Source organism: Sphaerodactylus townsendi, linkage group LG11 (genome assembly GCF_021028975.2).
Source record: "Sphaerodactylus townsendi isolate TG3544 linkage group LG11, MPM_Stown_v2.3, whole genome shotgun sequence".
Classification (NCBI taxonomy): Eukaryota; Metazoa; Chordata; class Lepidosauria; order Squamata; family Sphaerodactylidae; genus Sphaerodactylus; species Sphaerodactylus townsendi.
The window spans coordinates 70,016,612-70,037,173 of NC_059435.1; the positions used below are offsets into that span (position 1 = coordinate 70,016,612).

The 20,562-nt window shown below is 40.9% G+C and overlaps 1 protein-coding gene across 1 annotated transcript in view; it reads left to right on the forward strand.

The window, feature by feature from the left end:
- The window catches only part of KMT2C (lysine methyltransferase 2C), a 170,650-nt gene that overhangs the window by 114,269 nt on the left and 35,819 nt on the right, over nt 1–20,562 (forward strand). The window contains exons 24-31 of the mRNA XM_048510499.1: nt 1,795–1,914; nt 11,779–11,973; nt 15,017–15,121; nt 15,469–15,516; nt 17,587–17,724; nt 17,894–17,926; nt 18,307–18,432; nt 20,294–20,432. Coding sequence (XP_048366456.1) covers nt 1,795–1,914; nt 11,779–11,973; nt 15,017–15,121; nt 15,469–15,516; nt 17,587–17,724; nt 17,894–17,926; nt 18,307–18,432; nt 20,294–20,432 — 904 coding nt within the window. The remainder of the gene's footprint in view (nt 1–1,794; nt 1,915–11,778; nt 11,974–15,016; nt 15,122–15,468; nt 15,517–17,586; nt 17,725–17,893; nt 17,927–18,306; nt 18,433–20,293; nt 20,433–20,562) is intronic.

Genomic DNA, 20,562 nt, shown 5'->3' on the forward strand with positions numbered 1-20,562 from the left:
GCTTGTATCAAGTAAGGATGTTTATGATTGTGACATCTTGGGACAAAGAGATTTAACAGCATAGCCGGAGGTTTAAAAATGTAGAAAGCAATCCCAGGCAGGTCTACTCAGAGGTAATTCCCATGCTACTCCATGGGGCTTACTCCCAGGGAAGTGTCTTTAGAATTGCAACCTAAGGGTTTTTCATATCGCTGAGTAACTTCTACAGATTTGGAGGGAATGGCACTTGAGGAGAGAGGATTCCCCGCTCCAGTCTATTTCTTACTCAGACAGGGTGTCGGCACTGTCTCATTCTTTGCTCTCCCTCATTGACCAAGTTTAATCTCCTATCTTCTTTCTTCTTTCCTTACTTTTTAAAAATCCTCTTTCCCTTTCTTTGAGGATAGTGGGATAGGAGTGTGCTAGTTTCACTACAGCTGCCTACTTGAGACACCAGCTAAGAGGAAAGAACATTCTCATTTTGACCAAGAAACCCCACATTTACAACTATGATTCTTTTCCCCAGGAAGGAAAACTGAGCAAACGGTCATTTTGCCACACCGCACTATCATGGTTTCACAGCTTTCTCTGCCCACTTTTTCTCTAATTAAAACTGGTCTAAATGGTCACAAGGAAGAATGCAGCAGTCCCTCTGTGGCTTTTGTGTGGTAGTTTAGTACTCATGTTACTTTCTGCAGCCGTGGCTGGAGATCTAGTGCCACAGTCAGCTGGCATATGGCAAAATAGACTCGGAGCAGTTTCCCGCTGTGCACTTGGCCTTTGTCTCTCCCACCTGCCCAATCACCAGATCCAGGGAGATCCCGAATATTGTTCCTTCGAAGTATTTCCTTTTGAATATTTTGCACTACAGTTCTCGATTCTTCAAGATGAGCTTCATTAACCCCCATCCCATGGGGTTGGGTGAAACCCTCCACAAAACACCTTTTTAGCCTCTTCTGAACATATTTGGGAAATCTTCCGCTGAGATCTCTCTGTCCTTTAGAATATGCCTGAAGTGTTTGCTCCTATTGCTTTTCATTGTTCTTCCTCAGCACTTCAAATAGATTGTGATGAATTGGCCCTATAAGAGAAATTTGACAACTTATTGGCAGTCTCTGGTTTGCCTGAGGCTAATCAGCTATCGAGCCTGATCATCGTTATTTTAGACTGAGTTGTTCCACCGGGCCTTTGGAGTGACCAGCCGCTGACTGCAATGCCTCCTTTTATTCTCCTTATGTTCAGGGTCCCTTTAACATCTATGGGACCCACCGTTCCCCAAGGAGGGTTTTAATTAAAGGTTTTATCGCTGGACACCATTTTACTGTATTAACTGCTGTATTTACATTTAATTTTAATGGGTTTTAGTTGTATGTTGTTGTGAAGTTATATTGTACACCGCCCAGAGCCCTTTGGGGGTAGGGCGGTATATAAAACCCAATAATGAATGAATGAATGAATGAATGAATGAATGAATGAATGAATGAATGAATGAATGAATGAATGAATGAATGAATGAATGAATAATAAATACATACATACATACATACATACATACATACATACATACATACATACATACATACATACATACTATGGGAACATGCCACATGGTCAATCCAACTCCTGGATGCATGTGTACACAATGTTCATGTGACCAAGTGGGGTGTGTGTAGCTACTTCCTTTTACTTAACGAGCTGGTGCAAAATGTGCAGTGATTTCTGCTGTCATAGTGGAAGTGGACCTTAATATTGTGTGCATGAGAGAGACTGTACATCTACAAAATGTCTTAAATTGCAGTGTGTATGATTTTACAGGCATTGGCGGATTTATGGTGCGCCAGAGAAGTCGTACAGGACAAGGAAAAACAAAGCGATCTCTCTCCAGGAAAGATTCCTGTGGCTCCATATCTGAACAGATGCCTAACAGAGACGAAAGTGGGTACTAATTTGAGCATCTTGTGCTTAATACAGTGCAACAGCCCATTTTGCATATTTATGCCAGAATTACGCCATGTATGCCAACTTAGGGACATTATATTATTAAGGTTTATTACACTGTAGCTTTACTGAATGAATTGTTGTTTTCTAATATCTGTGTATTCAGTGTTGCCCATTGTTCCTAATGAGCCAAAAGAGTCATAATAGTCTATGAGCACTGTTAGGAGCTGTCACACCTGCAGGGTCATAAAAGTAGGTTTTGAACGTTCTTACTGTTTCTTTGTTCCTACAGTTTTGTAAACTTCTATTCAACATTAGAGTGCATATTACGCCCTTTTTCTAGTTCCTTGCCCTGTTTTAGTAGTTTGAATAAGGTTGTATCATTTGATACCTCTATGCCTCTTGTCCTGTATCTTACATTATTTGTGTAGGTACATTTTTTCACTAAGGGACTAACTGATGACATATTTGTACAGCATTCTGCAAAGTAGGTATATGCAGTCCTGGCAGTTATCAAGTCAGAATGACATGATCCCAGGCATGCTAACAAAACCCTAGGCAACTCTGCACCTTTCCAGAATTTATCAACCTGATTCCTCTTATCAGTAGTAGCTAATGGTTTCCACTTTCTGATTGTCCCCAGTTTATAGCATGCCAATTTTCCCTTCATGAGCAGTGAAACATTTGCTATCTTGTAAGCTGGGGCATTTGATTTTTATCTTGTCTACCCCAGATCTCAGAAGCTAAGCAGGGTCAGCCTTGGTTTGTCTGTAAATGGGTGACTTATCAAGAAAGTCCAGGGTCACAGTTCTGAGGCAGGCAATGGCAGACTATCTCTGAACATTACTTGCCTTGAAATCCCAATGGGGTCACCATAAATCAGCTGCAACTTGGTGGCACATTCCACCACCACCCCGATTTCATACACCCATGTGCTTCAGTATTGCTAGAGATGTGAAGACCTGAGAAAAAAACAAGCACTGTCCCCGCCTTAAAAAAAATGCTAACAGGAAAAAAATGGACAATGGGACACTAAAACAAAATCAAATAATGAAATACCTTTGGTTTGGGGATAGATAAAGTGCTTTTTGCAAGATGTTACTCATATAGAAACATTTAGTATGTAGATTTTTATATGAGACATGTTATGGTCTTTGGTAATGATAATTCTTTTGTATACTGTAGACATATACAATATTTTGAAGAACATATTTATGGTTTAAACGCAACTAATATTGTCTCTGATTAATATCCTACGATGTCTATGGTGATAATACATTGTAAAAAAAATCAGTGTTATAAAGTGTTAAGTCCCCAAATATTTTGCTAGCTTAGTTGTGACTGTATAAAATTGTGTCTGTCCAATTATCACACTTATTTTCTCTACTACAAATTCTGTGTTTTTTCTTGTTTTGCTTGCTCCTACCTCTCAGACTGTGGAAACTAAGAGAAATGTGCTAAGGTAGCAGAAGGCACAACAGTGGGCATCTCTCTGTCTCTGTCAATTCACAATTGTGTTTGTAGGCATTTATGTTTATCGATTTTAGGAATGTACCAAATAGTACCATTTTATGTGTTAAGTTTATGTTGTTTAAAGCACTCAAATAAGGATAGGTTTTATACAAAAGGAAAGCCTAGCATATTTTTTTATTTGTACAGTTTACATACATACACACGGTTTCAAAATGTCAAGAAAGTTCACATTGCTACGTGTGATTTATGTTGGCCATTTATGGTCATGATTATCTCCCAGAAGGTGATGCTAGGCATAGGTGATTCAGAGTTGAGGGAGAAAAAAACCTACAAATGCTTCCCCCAATATTGTGTACACTAACTCACAAGAATACCAGATTCAACTGTGCTATGAACCAGGGATTTGCCTTCACCCACAATTGGGGTCTTCTAGACTGAGCCCAGATAACAATTTTAAATGCTGTTAAAGTACCAATAAAATTAGGACTTGTTTTTTATAAACACATGAACATACCTTATGAGATCTGATTATAGAATGTTCTATAAGAGTGGACAATTGAGTATTACAGAGTAGACATTGCATTTGGATTTATGTGATCTACTCTTTGTAAGTCTAATTTTGTATTTACAAATTTGAGTCTTCCTCCCTCGATTATAAATCTAATTATGTTGATTCCTTTTTTATTATGGGTGATAATGGGTGGGTCCCATTCCCTGCAGTCTGTTCCTTAACACCTGAGAAGGTGCTAAATACAGTCAGGTGTCACTTCAGTAATCAACCAACACTTTTCACACTTTATCGGTGCTTGAGCAAAGCACATAACAACCCGGCTAATCAAAATGTCATCATACAAAGAGCATTAATGGGGCCCTAAATTGTTCAATGATGTGGCCGTAAAAAAGGTTTTATTCATTTAACAGTAGCATCTGTACTGATGAGGACATTTGTTACCGACATGTGCCATATATAGAAGTACCATACAGGACATTTTTTCCTGACAAACATCTGAGTGGTAATGGATAATGTGATGGGCAGAACTGAAATAAGTGTTGTGCAGAGGATGTAGATTTGTGCAACTTGCTTTGAATTTATTTGGCCATGCTCACAACTCTGGAAATTGTGGCAGAGAAATTCCATATCCCACCCTGGCTAACAGGTTATATTTAATCTGCAGGCCTTCAGCAGCAGTAGAGATGACCAGTGGAATCAAGTATATAGTTGCTAAAGGAGTACAGGCTCTAACATCAGCCAATAAGTCAATTGTGAATGTTGAAGACTTTGTCTCATGGGATATCTGTTTTCAGTAGAAACATCAAATGTTCTTGAAAAAGATGAGAATGGAGTATCTGTACTCCATCTTACTTCCCAATAGGAAAGTGACTTGTAACATTTACACTTTTCCATTCTATCCTCACCAGAACCCTGAGAGGGTGGTCATGTTGAGAGAATGCAGTGGACACAAGGTCTCGGCAAGTTTTCAAACAGAAAGGCATTTGAACCTGGGTCTCACATATCCTAGCCCAGTGCTCTAACCACTATACCACATTGGCTTCACCACAGGTGGTGTCACGTAAGAGTGACTCCCGAGACAGTCTGAACCCTGTTGAAAAAGAAGCTGTCTCCCAGAAGCAGGAGTGAGATTAAGAATCCTGAGGAGAGTCAGTGCAGTTCCCTGGTAGGGAGAAGGGTGTGTGGGCTAACATGAAACCAGTAGGGGAAAATTGCCTACGAAAGGATTAGACCTAGAGGTGCACATTTATCTTTGCTATTAAAGTAGCAGCCAAGGAGCACCAAATCATCATTGACAATTCCAAAGGCTGTCATGGAATTGAGATGAGAGATGAATTTCTCAGGCTTGCCTCCCAAAAGCATTCTTGGTGATCAGTTCTGGGTTTGCCATGTAAAAGGCAATAACAAGCCTTGCATCTGCTTGAAACAGTACCTGTGCTGAAAGCCCCTCGGGATTAAGTGTCAGTGCTAAGACATTGCATCGAAATGGTGGACCAAATATACTGTAGATTGAAGCTGAGCAGGCATAAAGCCTGTTTGCTGTCTCAGAACACAGCTAGCAGGAATAGGAAACTCCCCCCCCCCCCACTTAGCAACTCTAAAAAAAACTATAGGGGCTGAAGAGGTCCAAACAGCCCTAACAAAAAAGCACACACACATACACACACACCCCATACATAAATCACAATACCTTTTACTAAGAGCCTTTAAGAATTGCAAGTCTCTGTCAACTGAAGCAGGGGAAGGGAAATCCTCAACCATGCAGTGTCTGCCAAAATATGCCTCCAGACTTTTCCCTTCACTGTCAACAGACTTTGGAGTTAACAGAAAGAGAGGAAGGAGTCCTTCCTTCAGGCAGTGTCTGCCAGAACACACCTCCAAACATCTCTCCTGGAGTCAACAGAAAGAGGGGAAGGGAGCTTCAGGCAGGCAGGCTGCAGCCAATGCCTTAGAAAAGAGCTGGTCTGAATCAGAGGCACTGTCAGACCATATCTCCAGGCTTCTCACCTCAGAGCTGACAAGCCAGGGAGAGGGTATGCAACTTTATTTAGGCCAGTGGGTAGCCAAAGCCTTTGAAACGAGCCAGTGAATCCAAGACTCTGTGGGACGACCCCATGCCTGAGAGGGAGAAGGTGCCTTTCTTCAGACTGGCGTGTAGCCAAAGCCTTTGAAAGTGAGCTCATTTGAGTTCAGTTCTTTCAAATTCATGCCTTCAGGGTAAACTGGCGACAGAAAGAGCAGGTAGCTTTGCTGTGTGATGCCCCAGGCAGATAAGGCACAGAGAACGGGCATTTCTCAGCACCATTTTGAAGCCAGTTTGCACAATCCTGAGGAGGCATTTTGAGTCATAACAAGGAAAATCAAGGAAAAAAATTCTTCTTTAATTGTAGTGTATTCTTCATTAGAATTACTATTTATGTGAGAAAAAAGACTCCTGAGGCTCAAGAATGAGGTGGGGAAAAAACTCAGAACAGCAATGGAGATCCTCTCTTAACGCTGGCCAAAAGAGAAGTGAGAGAGTAGTGTTTCTCCCTGAGTCATGTGAAGGCGCTAGAGGGAAAAGGGACATTTCTAGTCTATCAAAAAGCTTTGGAAATCTGTTCTGTGGCTGGCCTGCAACTGAGCAGTTCTAATGGGGGACTGCATGGAAACTACAACATTTAACCATGTTTCCTGTGATATGTCGATTTTTAAAAATGTGCTGTGTATGTGTTCCTTGTTAGTAGAGTTTGGTACACAGCCAGATAAGTAGGAAAACTACAGTTAACAGGTATCTTGCACACCTTAGGTAACAAAACATGCATTCAGCCTTAGGAGGAATTTTTACGAAACCACTGAGTCAGAATGAAAGAATGAACGAATGCACACACATGCATTCAGATGAGTGGTAATTTCATCCTTTCCAGAGATCTGAAGGGGCTGCGAGAGTGAGGGAAATCTGGAGTCAGAGTAGGGCATCTGTGAAGAGATTGAATGCTGGGATAAATTTTCAGGAATGAACATTCTATCTGCGGCAGTTAAGGCAGTTAAGCTAAGCCCTCACACTGAAGGGGTTGGGAAAAAAGCTCTCTGGATGTAGAAGTATGTATTTATGTGAGAACAGATTGTTTACATGTATTGCTGAAGGCTTTCATGGCCGGATTCAACTGGTTCTGGTGGGTTTTCTGGCCTGTGTGGCCGTGGTCTGGTGGATTTTGTTCCTAACATTTCGCCTGCATCTGTGGCTGGCATCTTCAGAGGTGTATCACAGAGAAAAGCCAGTTTTACACTGTGTCTAAGTGAGATGGGAAAGTTTAGTGTGGTATATTGTCCATGTCTTAATGATTGGTTCCCCACCCTGGGACATGGACAATATACCACACTAAACTTTCCCTCTCCTGGGCACAGTGTGGCTGGGCTCTCTGTAGTCTGAATGCCAACCACAAACTCCCAGGCTGTCGTGGAACAAATCCACCCAGACTATAACCCCAGCCCTAAAACCACCAAGTGGAAATTGACTAAGGATTCAGCTAGAACTTGGAATGTGAAACAAATGAACTGTAACCAAAAGAGTTACTTAGTTTAGTGCCGTGATGGCGAACCTTTGGCACTCCAGATGTAATGGACTACAATTCCCATCAGCCCCTGCCAAGTGGCCATGCTGGCAGGGGCTGATGGGGCTCTCAGTGGAGAACCATACCAGACTGAGTGTATATATGGTAACAAACTCAAGCTTCAGATACATTATTTTGATTTTGCTTTTTTCTTGAGGAATATTTCACCTCTCAATGAAATGTTTGCTGGCTCTAGTGCTTTATGTCAGCCAAATCCAGATCCTGCCAATGTAGAGGTTTCTCTTGCTCTACAGGCATGAAGGGTTTCACTCAGTCTTGCAGCCTCTTCAGGTTGGGGAGGGGGGGGGGGAGGTTAGTAAAAAGAAAGTAGTTAAATTATGCAACATAGTAAAACTTTCAGGTATTTGGGGATTAAACACTGACATCGATCCAAGGAGTAGTGGGGGACTGCGTTCGCGCTTTCCCCTGATCCTCCTGGTTCAAAGACAGAAAAGCCTCTATGGGTCAGATAAGTATTAGACTTGTATCCCGTCCACCAGCTTTCTGGGAAATATGCAACACTGAATTATTCTACAGGGCTTTATATGCAGGTAATAGAGTTGCACCATATGAAACGGTTCACAATTTATTGGGGAGTGTAAGTATAATATTGTGTACAGCTTGCTGCTGCTAGTAGGATTCCGCTATATATTTTTATATACTCCCTTCAGTTCTATCCTTTCATGCTCCTGGGAAAATGTTACTGAATGTGGGGAAGCTGTGTTTGGGACAGCAGGAGGGGCTTCTGCCAGTAGGGAAGTTCTACAGAGCCCTGGATCACGTGTGGAAGTTCTGTGGTTTGGTTTCCTTAACAGTGGCATTTCCCCTTGGTCCAAGGAGCCTGCTGCAGCTGTCCTCCTCCTGCAGCTGTCCAGCAGTGGCGTAGGAGGTTAAGAGCTCGTGTATCTAATATGAAGGAACCGGGTGTGATTCTCAGCTCTGCCGCCTGAGCTGTGAAGGCTTATCTGGGGGATTCAGATTAGCCTGTACACTCCCACACATGTCAGCTGGGTGACCTTGGGCTAGACACAGCTTCTCGGAGCTCTCTCAGCCCCACCTACCTCACAGGGTGTTTGTTGTGAGGGGGGAAGGGCAAGGAGATTGTCAGCCCCTTTGAGTCTCCTGCAGGAGAGAAAGGGGGGATATAAATCCAAACTCTTCTTCTTCTTCTCCTTGCCCTGAAGGGGGAAAATGACCCCTTAGTGGAATGAATCCCCAGGACCTTGTGATTTCAACATGTGCCCCCAGGATCTTGGGAAAAGGAATTCTGTCTCACATTCAGGAATGTAGTTCAGAGATGGTGATTATTTCAAATGGTTTTTTTTGGGGGGGGGGGGATTTCTTATCAGAAAAAACAATGTAGTATCTTTTCTGAATGAGGTTTGTGACGTGATCCAATTGACTTCTCCCTGGAAGTATTTTCCTTTTAATCCAGCGTAATTTCCTTCCAATTTTAATAGCTGGCAGAAACGCATGATAAAGGAGCAACAGAAAGAAACGGAAGGAGGAAGAGAACTGAAAGGGAAATTTCTCAAAGATGAGGGGGATAGTGCGCAGGAAGCTGAAAGGGAAAATCAAGAGAGTCAAAAATGTCCAAGGTGCTTGGAGGTTATTTAAAAACACAGTCTTAAAAGCTCAGCTGGAATGTGTTCCGCAGGTTAGGAAAGGCAGCGCCCAGTCCAAAAGAAAGCCACCATGGTTAACAAGGGAGGTTGAGGGAAATTATTAGCGAAAAAAAGATGTCTTTTAGAACATGGAAGTCCAACTTGACTGATAATGAATACCAGAGAGAACACAAATGGTGGCAAAAGAGAGAAGCAGAGTTAGCTGTAAAGGGGAGGCAAAAAGGATTACTGAGGAAGGCATGGCTGTGAACATCAAAGACCAGCAACAAACAGTTCTTCAAATTACATCAAAAGCAGGGAAGACCAGCAAAGGAGGCTGTGTAGGCCCGTTAGATGACAAAAGGAAACAAAGGGTGTGCTAAAAGATGACAGGGAGATTGCAGAAAAGCTGAATGAATTCTTTTTGCATCTGTCTTCACCTTAGGAGGGAGGTGAGGAAAATTCCTGCACCCTGAACCAAGCTTTCTTAGGAGGCCGAGAATCCCAGGAACTAACTTGAAGATAGTGGTAGACAAAAAAGGGAAGAGAAAGTTCTGGCAGCCATTACTGATAAACTAAATGTTACTTGAAATCCCCTGGCCCAAATTTGATTGCATTCACCCAAGAGTTCTTAAAGAGCTCAAGCATGAAATTGCTGATGTTCTCACACTTTAATATACAACTTATCCTTGAGAATCGGAAGCCAAAATCCCACAGAAGACTGGAGAGATGGCCAATGTCACACCAATCTTTAAGAAAAGCGATCTAGGGGGGACCCGAGAATGCACAATTAGACCAGTCAGTTTGACATCTGTTCCTGGTAAAATTAGTAGAATCTGTCAAATTAAAGATAAAATTATAAGTAAACATGTACAAAAGCAAAACCTGCTGAGAAAGAGTCAGCATGGCTTTTGCAGAGAGCAAATCCCTGTCTTACAAAACTTACTAGAGTTCTTTGAGGGATGTAAATAGGCAGTGGATAAGGGGGAACCAGAAGTGGACATTGTCTACTTGGATTTCCAAAAGGCTTTTGACAAGAGTTCCTCACTAGAGAATATTGAGAAAACTCAGCAATGAAGGAATAAGAGGGGAAGTACACTCCTATGGATTAAAAACTGGATTTGAGAAACAAGGAAGCAAAGGAAGTGGGTGTAAATGGGGAAATTCTCACAATGGAGAGATGTGGGGAGTGGTGTCCCCAGAAGGATCCACGTGTGTTGGGACCAGTGCTCTGCTAACCTATTCATAAAATGACCTGGAAGTAGGGGTGGGTAAGCGTGGTATGGCCAAGTTTGCAGATGATACCAAATTATGTGGGGTGGTGAGAACCACAGAAGGATTGCAGGAGCTCCAAGCTGACCTTGTGATGGGAATTAGGTGAGTGGGCTAAGAAATGGCAAATGCAGTTCAATGTAGCAAAATGCAAGAGTGATGCACAAAGGGGCAAAAATCCAAACTTCACATACACGCTTACAGGGTCAGTGCTATCAGTCACAGACCAGGAAAGGGATTTGGGCGTCTTAATTGATAGTTCCATGGGAATGTCAACTCAATGTATGGCAGCTGTGAAAAGGCAGAACTCTATGCTTAGGGGATCATTAGGAAAGGAATTGATAAATAAACAAACTGCAAAGATTGTCATGCCCTTATATAAAGGCAGGTGGTGCTGTACACTTGGAGCAAGTACTGTGTTCAGTCTCTTGGTCACCACATCTCAAAAAAAGGATATTGAAGAGAGATAGAAAAGTGCAGAGAAGGGCAACGAGGATGATTGAGGGACTGGAGCACCCAGCTTCCCTTATGAGGAAAGGCTGCTTTGGGACTCTTTAGTTTTGGAGAGGAGACGTCTGAGGGGGGGGATATGATTGAAGTCTATAAAATTATGCATGGGGTAGAAAATGTTGACAGAGAGAAATTTTTCTCTCTTTCTCACAATACTAGAAGCAGGGGGCATTCATTGAAAATGCTGGGGGGAAGAATTAGAACTAATAAAAGGAAACACTTCTTCACGCAACGTGTGATTGGTGTTTTGGAATATGCTGCCACAGGAGGTGGTGATGGCCACTAACCTGGATAGCTTTAAAAGGGGCTTGGACAGATTTATGGAGGAGAAGTCAATTTATGGCTACCAATCTTGATCCTCTTTGATCTGAGATTGCAAATGCCTTAACAGTCCAGGTGCTCGGGAGCAACAGCCGCAGAAGGCCATTGCTTTCACATCCTACATGTGAACTCCCAAAGGCACCTGGTGGGCCACTGTGAGTAGCAGAGAGCTGGACTAGATGGACTCTGGTCTGATCCAGCTGGCTTGTTCTTATGTTCTTATGTTCTTATGTAACTTTTCTTCTACTAAAAAGAGCCTTTTCCCATACCTGTTTAAATAGAAAATAGGCAGTAACGATATGTGACTTTTATTACTTTTTCCATTTATTACTTAAAGTAAATTATTTGAATCAAAAGTAGAGGAAAACAATTTCAGGTTTTATATGTAAAAATGACTTATCTTGTGAATAGTTGAATTTTAGTAAAATAGTAAAAAGCAGAATAAATTGAATCTGATAAAAACAGTATTAGACCCTAAAAAAATCATTGTTTGCTTCTTTACCAGTCCTCATGTATGGAGAATCATGTGAATTAAAAAAAAGAATGTTTTAATTTTTTAAAAAAATTATTTACCTTTAATTGCAGGAAGCCTTCTTTGGAAAGGACCTCCTAGATACCAGTAGGCAAAGTAAAACGAGTTTAGATCATTTATCTGAAGAAAGCCTTAACATTTCATGCAAAGTAAATTTGAATGCAAACTACTTAGATCCATCTTCAGACCTACTACCCAGCACAACTTCTACTCCGGCTCCATTAAAACTTGGAACGCAAGGTATTTAGAAAATTAAACTTTGGGCTTTGTTTATAATTGGTAAGGGACATGAAGTGGAAGTGCTCTACAGTATGTGTGCTACTTCAAAGGGTGCTTCTTGGAAAAGCTTTGAAAAAAAACTATTGAAAAGTAAAGTTGCAGAAGGGATGGGGGAAGAGGAATATGTTGAATAGCTATCTTATTAATATAGAAATTGGATCCAAGACTGTGGGAACTAAAATGTGCTGTCTGATATTAGTCCAAATACACTCATCTGGTAGGAATGCTCTTGTGTCAGAAAGGAGTTTCATAGTATTGCCATCTTAAGTAAAAAGTCTAAAAAACCCTTGGGAACGTCCTCAATGCTGCAGAAAGTACTGCTTTTGTGAGAGCAAGCTTTGCTGGGGGCCTTTAGAAGGAGTAATCAGATGTGGGAATTAACTAAGAATTTGTTTCCAGGCTGTCTGAGCTGGGTTAGAGTAGTCTTATGACATTAGTGTATGTGGGGAAAAACCAGATGCTGGGCCCCTTCCCTCCCTTAACCCTAACCTTAATTCTTCCCTTAGGGTATGTGGGGAAAAACCAGAGGCTGGGCCCCTTCCCTCCCTTAACCCTAACCCTAATTCTTCCCTTAGGGTATGTGGGGAAAAAAACCAGAGGGCCCCTTCCCCTCCCTTAACCCTAACCTCTACTCTTCTAGGGCAGTGTGGACCTTAGAGTGTGTGGAACTACACCCCATCAAGCTCTGTCAGCATGGCCACTGGCCATGCTGGTAGGGCTGATAGGAATTCTGTAGTTCCTGAACAGAGTCAAGAGGTTCCCTACCCCCTGCCTCTAGGTGGGAAAACTAGAGGGTGGGACCCCTCCCTCCTTAACCCTAATTTTCCTCAGAGGTTATGGTAGTGCACTTGGCACTCCAGATGTTGTGGACTACAATTCCCATCAGCCCCTGCCAATTGGCCATGCTGGCAGGGGCTGATGGGAATTGTAGTCCATAACATCTGGAGTGCCAAAGGTTCGCCACCACGGACTTAGGGTATGTGGGGAAAAACCAGATGCTGGGCCCCTTCCCTCCCTTAACTCTAACCCTAATTCTTCCCTTAGGGTATGTGGGAAAAAAAACAGAGGCTGGGCCCCTTCCCTCCCTTAACCCTAACCCTAATTCTTCCCATACCTTATGTGGGAAAAAACCAGAGGCTGGGCCCCTTTCCTCCCTTAACCTAACCCAGTGGTGGGATCCAAAATTTTTAGTAACAGGTACCCATGGTGGTGGGATTCAAACAGTGGCTGTGAGTACCTATAATGACATCTGGGCAAGCATTACTACTTTCTCTGTTAACTGTAAAAAACTCTTACTGTTAAAAAAAGTTCCTAATTTCCAGCTGGTATCTTTCTGTCCATAATTTAAACTCCATCTACTGCCAACAGAAACAACTACTTCTCCTCTAATTGACTGCCTGTCAAATACTGAATACTTTCAAATACTTAATTTTGTTTCTAGAAATCAAAAGAAGGATACTTTCCTTAAACAAGAAATTTTACCATATTACTAAAACATGTTTTTTAAAACAGCCCAATAGGGAGAATTATCCCGTTTTCAAACTTCGCTAACCAGCCACATAGGAAACAACAGGACTTTATGATTTTTGGACCTAATGGAATTTCTAACAGAAAAGCAGACCCAATTAGTAACCCCCTCTTGGCACACACAAATAATTAGTAACCCACTCTCGGGAACTGGTGAGAACCTGCTGGATCCCACCTCTGCCCTAACCCTAATTCTTCCCATACCCTATGTGGGGAAAAACCAGAGGCTGGGCCCCTTCCCTCCCTTAACCCTAACCCTAATTGTTCCCTTAGAAGCTACACTCAGGAGTCAGTCATAATTCATCTGGGCCTGGTATGAACTTGCAACTTGCCTTTCACTTAGTCTGATCTCATATACAGTCCCTTAGCAAGTGAACAAAACAAATCTGTGTTGTTTCTCTTGTGATGCTTTGGTTTATAGGAGACTTTCCCAGTAACTATTTTGCCTGCTGCCTTAGTTGATGGCCTCCCAGGAGCAGGAAAAACACCTTTGTATTGATTACTGACATTTGTTGTTGCTGGTCCCGTGTTTTCTGGCCACTTTTACTCTTTTAAGTTATAATAGCAAAAGATAGTGGTACTGTTTTATATGTCTGTATTGTTATTTTATTGTGTTTCTTGAAATGGTTTTATTATTTTAATGTTTAGCTTTGCTAATCCATTTTGATCTGTGCATCACCTCAGTAACTTTGTTTACTGAGGGATATATAAATATATAAAATTATAGAGGTTGGGCCATAATGAAGCTTTTTCTTGCTTCCCACCCCCATCCCTGCACACATGGATTCTGGGTATGAGAAGAAAACTGGAGTGCAAAAAAGTATAACATCCAAGCTGAGTCTTGGCAAACACGGGAGTAAATTATGGGATCCGATGCCATTTATTTAAAATAATTTTCTGCCATCTTGGAAAATATATAAACATAGCCAGAATATAGCCTGAAGAAAAGCAAAATAGAAGCATATCTTCAAGAGCCCTCTGAAAAAGCAATCCTTTACACCCCTTCTGAGTTTTATTTTTATGAACAGTTTCCAGGAGACAGTTCCATACAGTAGGCATTGTTATTCTAAGTTCACCTGCCTTTGACTACCTCACCTAACATAGAATGGCCGTAATTGGTTCATGGGCTGAAATGTGGGGATCCCAGACTGTATTTATAAGTTAAGAACAGGACCTTGAATTAAACCCAGAAACTGGTAAGCAGGGTGCAGAAAAAAATTAATATCATTGTTCTTCTTAACACTAGGTAGGAATCATTTTATGACAGTTATGGTAGCACTTATAATTAATTGTTTAACAATATAAAGAAGGTTCGGATTCTGAGGTATGGTGGACTTGCAGTGGTATTGTAGGTCACTTCAAAAGTATTCAGTCGATGCGTAGCAATATTTGAAGTTAGATTGAATAGATACATTGCTGAAGAAATCTAACAATTCATAGTTATGATGACTAAGTGTGAAGCATCTGTTTTCCGTAGGTACCTCTGATGATCCTTTAGCAGCCCTTTCAGATGTGTTGAACACTGATGAGGATATTCTTGGAATGTTTTCTGATGATTTGGTGAAATCTGGGGAACATTCAGGTATATGTTTCTGGAGTTGTTTTTGGTATACAAACTCATCCAGTGCCCTGTTCACAATTTTACGCAATTAGTTATATTTACATACATTTGTCTTACCTGTGCTTCAACAAGTAAAGGACTTCTATCTTGCTTTGATCAATAAAATTCCTATTTATTTTATTTTGCACTTTGCTTTGCTATTGGTATGAGGATAACATTTTTAAAAAATCTTTTGGTGTCTGTCACCCCCATGTGCTATTTCAGCATGCAGCTGTATATACTTTTAGTTTATGCTTTCTTGCTTTTTTTCAGTCTTTTTTTCCTTTTCTTATTATAATCATCCATTTTATCTGATTTGGATCCTGTAGGTCTTGATTTATGCACTTTCCAGGTTGAGAACCCATCTTCCCCATTTGGTAAGAAAATAAACCATGGATGATCCGTTGTTAGACGTAGTAATCTTTCCTAGTGATTTTAGCTGATTTTTGTTTTGTTTTGGTGTGCATGTGTAAACGTCATGGTTTTTTCATAAGTTACTAAAATATTTTGATTTTTCACTATCTTTTTGGTCAAAGTCTCGCACAGCATTAACAGCTTCAGCAGTGCACCTGGAATTGTTTAAAAGTGTTGAAAATGTTTTAAATAACCCCACATTTTGGATTTGTTTGTGGGTGTGAGTAGACACATTTTGCAGTACGAAATAATATGTTTCCTTCCTTCTAAATTATTATAATGCGTAACATGCCTCTAGTCATGGTGGCAATCTGGCTTTTTATTTTGTCATAATATGAAAAGCATGAGTACAAGATTAACTTCAGGCTTCTGTTTGACCTTGAGTGGTCAGTGGCACATTAATGTGCTGTTACAAACCTGAAGCACATGCAGGTCAAGGTTTGTTTATAATGAGTCCACATTTATATTTTTATTTGGTGGGTAAAAGTGTTGAAGGTACAGCTCTCTGTTAAATAACACTTGTGCAAAACCTTTGTCTTGGTCAAATTATCAAAATGCTATGGGGCAAGCTCTTCTGTAATCAGACGTCTTAACATTTTTATTATTCAGACAAGAGTGGGCCATATGAGATATCAAATACGCATTAGGAATCTAGCACTTCAGGCTCTTATAATGGATGCTTACTAAAACCCAGTTGATCTCAGGCAACATGAGAAAGTGAAATCCTGTTCAGTGGTTGACTAGCCAATCTAATATAAAGAACTGTTTTGCTTCCTTACTACTGTGAGGTGCCAGCAGGAATAGGTATAGCACAACTATCAGTCGTCAATAAAAGGGAGGAGTTGAGTGCATAGTCAGAAGCATAGAGGATCAAGAATTCAATCAAAGGGGATTCAGGAAAGGCAGATGCTGATAGAGGTTGAGAGCAGGTGAACAAGAGCAAGCCCCGCATTCAGGAATGAGCAGTGCATTTTACTGTGAATCAGGGGCAGCTTCAGTAAGTATTGGCCAGCGATCATCAGAATGCGCCTCGTTACACAAAAGAGCCACTGAAGAATTTTTAGGGAGAACTGCCAAGCGGAGTGTAGACTTTTGCTAAGCAGCGAGTGTTTGGCTTATTCTCTTAGCCAAAAGGCGAAGCACAGAGAAAGGCCTTTGCAGCAATGTGCGCTTAATACCTAAGGGTGACTCCTCAAATAGAGTGCCTCAATATTCCTCACCAAAGCTTGCATCCAAAGGTGCAGAAGGCATTTCTACTCATGCACACCCAGGTTCCAGATATTTGCTGTTCCCCTTTCTCTGCTGCCCTTTTTCTTTGCCCTTGTGATAACCTACAAAATTCTTTGGGTCTTCAAACCTTCAGTATATCTTTTCTGCCTCTTACATCAGTGGTACCTTCACCACTGCTAGAAAGCTGCTTGTGTTACTGGTGCCAGTAGAAAATACATATCCATCAATGCCCCTGAAGTAGTTCCTATTTGCTGACCCTTTTCTTTTCTTCTCTAAAAAAGGTACTAGAATCGACTTTGCTAACTTCCTGTCCATTCTCACATTGATGACTTTCATTATGCCATGTTGGTAGAAAAGGGAATGAAAAGAAAGCCTCCACAGCCAATACACCCCCTGGCTCAGAATACTCTCCATTTGTTCTGCGGCCCCTGGTCTATTGACCTGGGAACTCTGAAAAAAGAGCCCTGTTTAAAATTTGAAATAGCGATTTCCCACCCCCTGTCTAAATGCTGACAGCAAAGCACCCCTCCCTGTCTTTCACTATAATTTTAAAATATCCCAATCGTTACGTTGTATAGGCTCCATATTTGTTATTGGGACTCATCAAGAGGTGAGGCTTACCATTAAAAGTTTTTTTTTAAAAAATTCAGTGCAGCTTGGATTATCCCAAGTTATTGATGTCAATTTATTAAAATGGAAAAAAGAAAATTCTGGCAGACTACATTCCTAAACCAGTTTGTATGATTTGTTTCTTGTATCGCCTTGTTTGACTGACAGTATTCTTCTTTCCTTCCTCCCTCTAGCTGGACTAGATATTGGACCCATCTCTGACGATCCTTCCTCTTTGCCTCCACCATGCATCAGCCAGACTGCTCGGCCATTGAGTGAAGAACAACTAGATGGAATCCTCAGCCCAGAACTGGACAAGATGGTCACAGATGGTAAATGTGTGTCTTGCATCACTGCCTTATGGGGATACCCAAGATTTTAGAAGGTTCCCATCTGCATGCATTCTTAGATGGGCTTTGTTCTTCCAACTCTTGAAATGAATGTGTTGCAATCTATTATAGGAAACGTAGCTAACATTGATGTTGCTTTTACTCTATCCAGGTGCAATTCTTGGTAAACTGTACAAGATTCCAGGTATGCTTTCTTGCTTTGCCTTACCCTTTCATTTATTTTTATATACCTGTTCTGCTTTTCTGTTGCACAAATAGGCAGAGGGATTTCCATTAAGAGATACAAATGTAATGAAATTAAAATAATACTGCAATATGTTTAAAACACACAGCTGTAACACTGAATAAAAACATAAGGGAAGGGGAATTCAGCTTTCCAAAGCAAGAAAAAGCAAGACAGATTTGTCTGGCATCTATAAGATGGCAGTGTTAGGTGAACTTCTCTGGAGAAGGAGGTCTGCAGATGGGACCGACTACAGAAAAGGCCTTTTGTCTGGTATCTCAGTACTTATGAACTTTGCAGTACACAGTCATATCCACATACTCACAAGCGGTGTTTTACAGAGCTGGAAGGAAAGGATGTTGAAGACTTGTTCACTGCTGTATTGAGTCCTGCAACCACTCAGTCTGCTCCTTTGCCACAACCCCCACCTCCGGCTCCACCACAGCTAGTACATTTGCACAATCAAGGTTTGTTTTTAATGTTTCTTCTTAGCTTTCCTTCAAAAACAGTATGGCAGTTTCCTCCATCTTGCAAAAAGGCAGAAGTAAATGGTATTTTTCAACTATAAAAACAAAACTTTCCATCCCAGTACTGAGAGATGTGTCTCTCTTGTTACACTGCCCAGATGCATGCCATGTTGTCTTTTGGAAAAAGATGCAGGTTAGAATGTCATTGCTTGCTCAGCAGATATAGACAGACAGGCATATTGACAGTGAGTTGTCTAGAAAGTGAATCCCTAATATGCTTTGATGGCACAGCGGGCCTTGGGTTATCATGCTTTTTTTGCTTAGCTGCTCTAATGTTATGGAGATAATGGAGAACACAGCACTAGACTTCCGGGTTAATGGGTTAGGGGAGACCACTGAACTGGAATTCTAACCAGCATTGGTTAACAAACTATAAAACTATTCCATCAACCTTTGAGAGGTTTCAAATGACATTTTGGTGGGCAAATTGTTTGAAGTTTTAGAACTTTTTAATGAACCTTGAAGGTGGTATTACTTACACGTGCTTGGCATTCTAAATCAAATGCCCAGTCACTATAATAACTTTTCCCTAGGCTAATTTTGAGTAGTATAAGGTTTAGATGATTTAAGCAGTAGCCACATAGACTATTTTTGCTTTCTTGTGATAGGTTCTTACATTAAAGGGACTTTGAGAAATAATAAGATTGCTCCAGAGTAGTATATCTCCCTAGTACAGTTTTAGTTTTAAAAACTCAACTTGGAAGAGTATACTATGGTACCTTTTAAGTCTGATGTCTCTTAAGTGGCCTATTGAGGTCAGGAAGAAATTTTTTTCCCCTTTAGATTTTGGGTTTTCCCCATTCCATTGAGGTTTCAGAGATGGCCACATCTAGAGACAGGATATCAGATGGGGAGAACAAGAGGTAAAGTGCTAAGAAAACTTTCTCTTGAAGGAAACTCAACAGATGAGTTTTGCTTTCATGCCTTAGGTCTGATTTTATCACATCTGAAGATGGGCAAGAACATTTTATGTGGCTGAACTGTTTGAAATATTGTGGTATTTTGTATCTTCAGATTTCACATTGCTTGCTTGTGCCATCTGGATGTGTTCTTTAAAACCTTCCCCTGGATTATGTTCCAGTGAGTTGTGAAGGATCTTGCTTTAGTACAGGGAATTGGACCATATGACTGGGTGGTCACTTCCAGCAGTACAGTTCTATCATAGCAGCTGAGACCTCCAAAATTATAGGACACTGCTGTACTGATCCACTCATCTGATACCTTGGCAGCCTTTAGTTATAAGTTGTAGGAAAGGGAGATCTGAGAAACAGACTGTGAAGGGACAGTCTGTTTGACAGTACGGAGAAGCGCAGAAGTTGTAATATGGAATCTGTCCATTGTTTTTGAGGATGTGGGTTCTTTTTTTTCATAGATGTACCTTCCATTGTTTAATAATCCTACCTAGAAAAGTCATGATACATGTTTCAATCAAAATAGCTGTTGTGTGTCTCTTTCAGAAACTGCATAGCTCACCTTATTGAATGCAAAACAATATAATATGAGAGGAAAAGTTATTTAGGGTGAAGAAGTCCCTGGGATGCATTCTCCTCACATGCTCTTTAAATTAGAAATAAAATTATATGTTATTATTACTCCGTGTTGTCCAAATAAGGTCACTACAAATGGTTTTAGTCTGCTACTGCAAGATATAAAACCAGAGTCTTATTGATGTAAAATGCTTGGGATGCTCCAAAGCAGTATGTGAAGTCTTTATCAGTATCATAAATTGCAATTACTTTTTCTGCTGTAGAGAATGGATAAAAGTAGAAATTGCCATTCAGATTTTCCCTTTTCCTTAAAGGGGAGAACGTGTTTTCAAGAGTTCCACTTATGAATGGTTTGATTGGACCAGCCCCACATCTCTCTCATACCCCATTGGTTCCTGGAGGTGGATTAGGCACTTTTTCTACTATAGCACAATCGTCATATACAGGTACCAGGTGAGTAAAACTAAGAAATATAATTTTTACCAAAAAAAAGTATTCTGTAACAACATTAATTTAATGCAGCATGTCATTAGGAAGATGTCTTTTTCCCCCTTTACCCAGCCTTTAGAACAGGGGTAGGGAA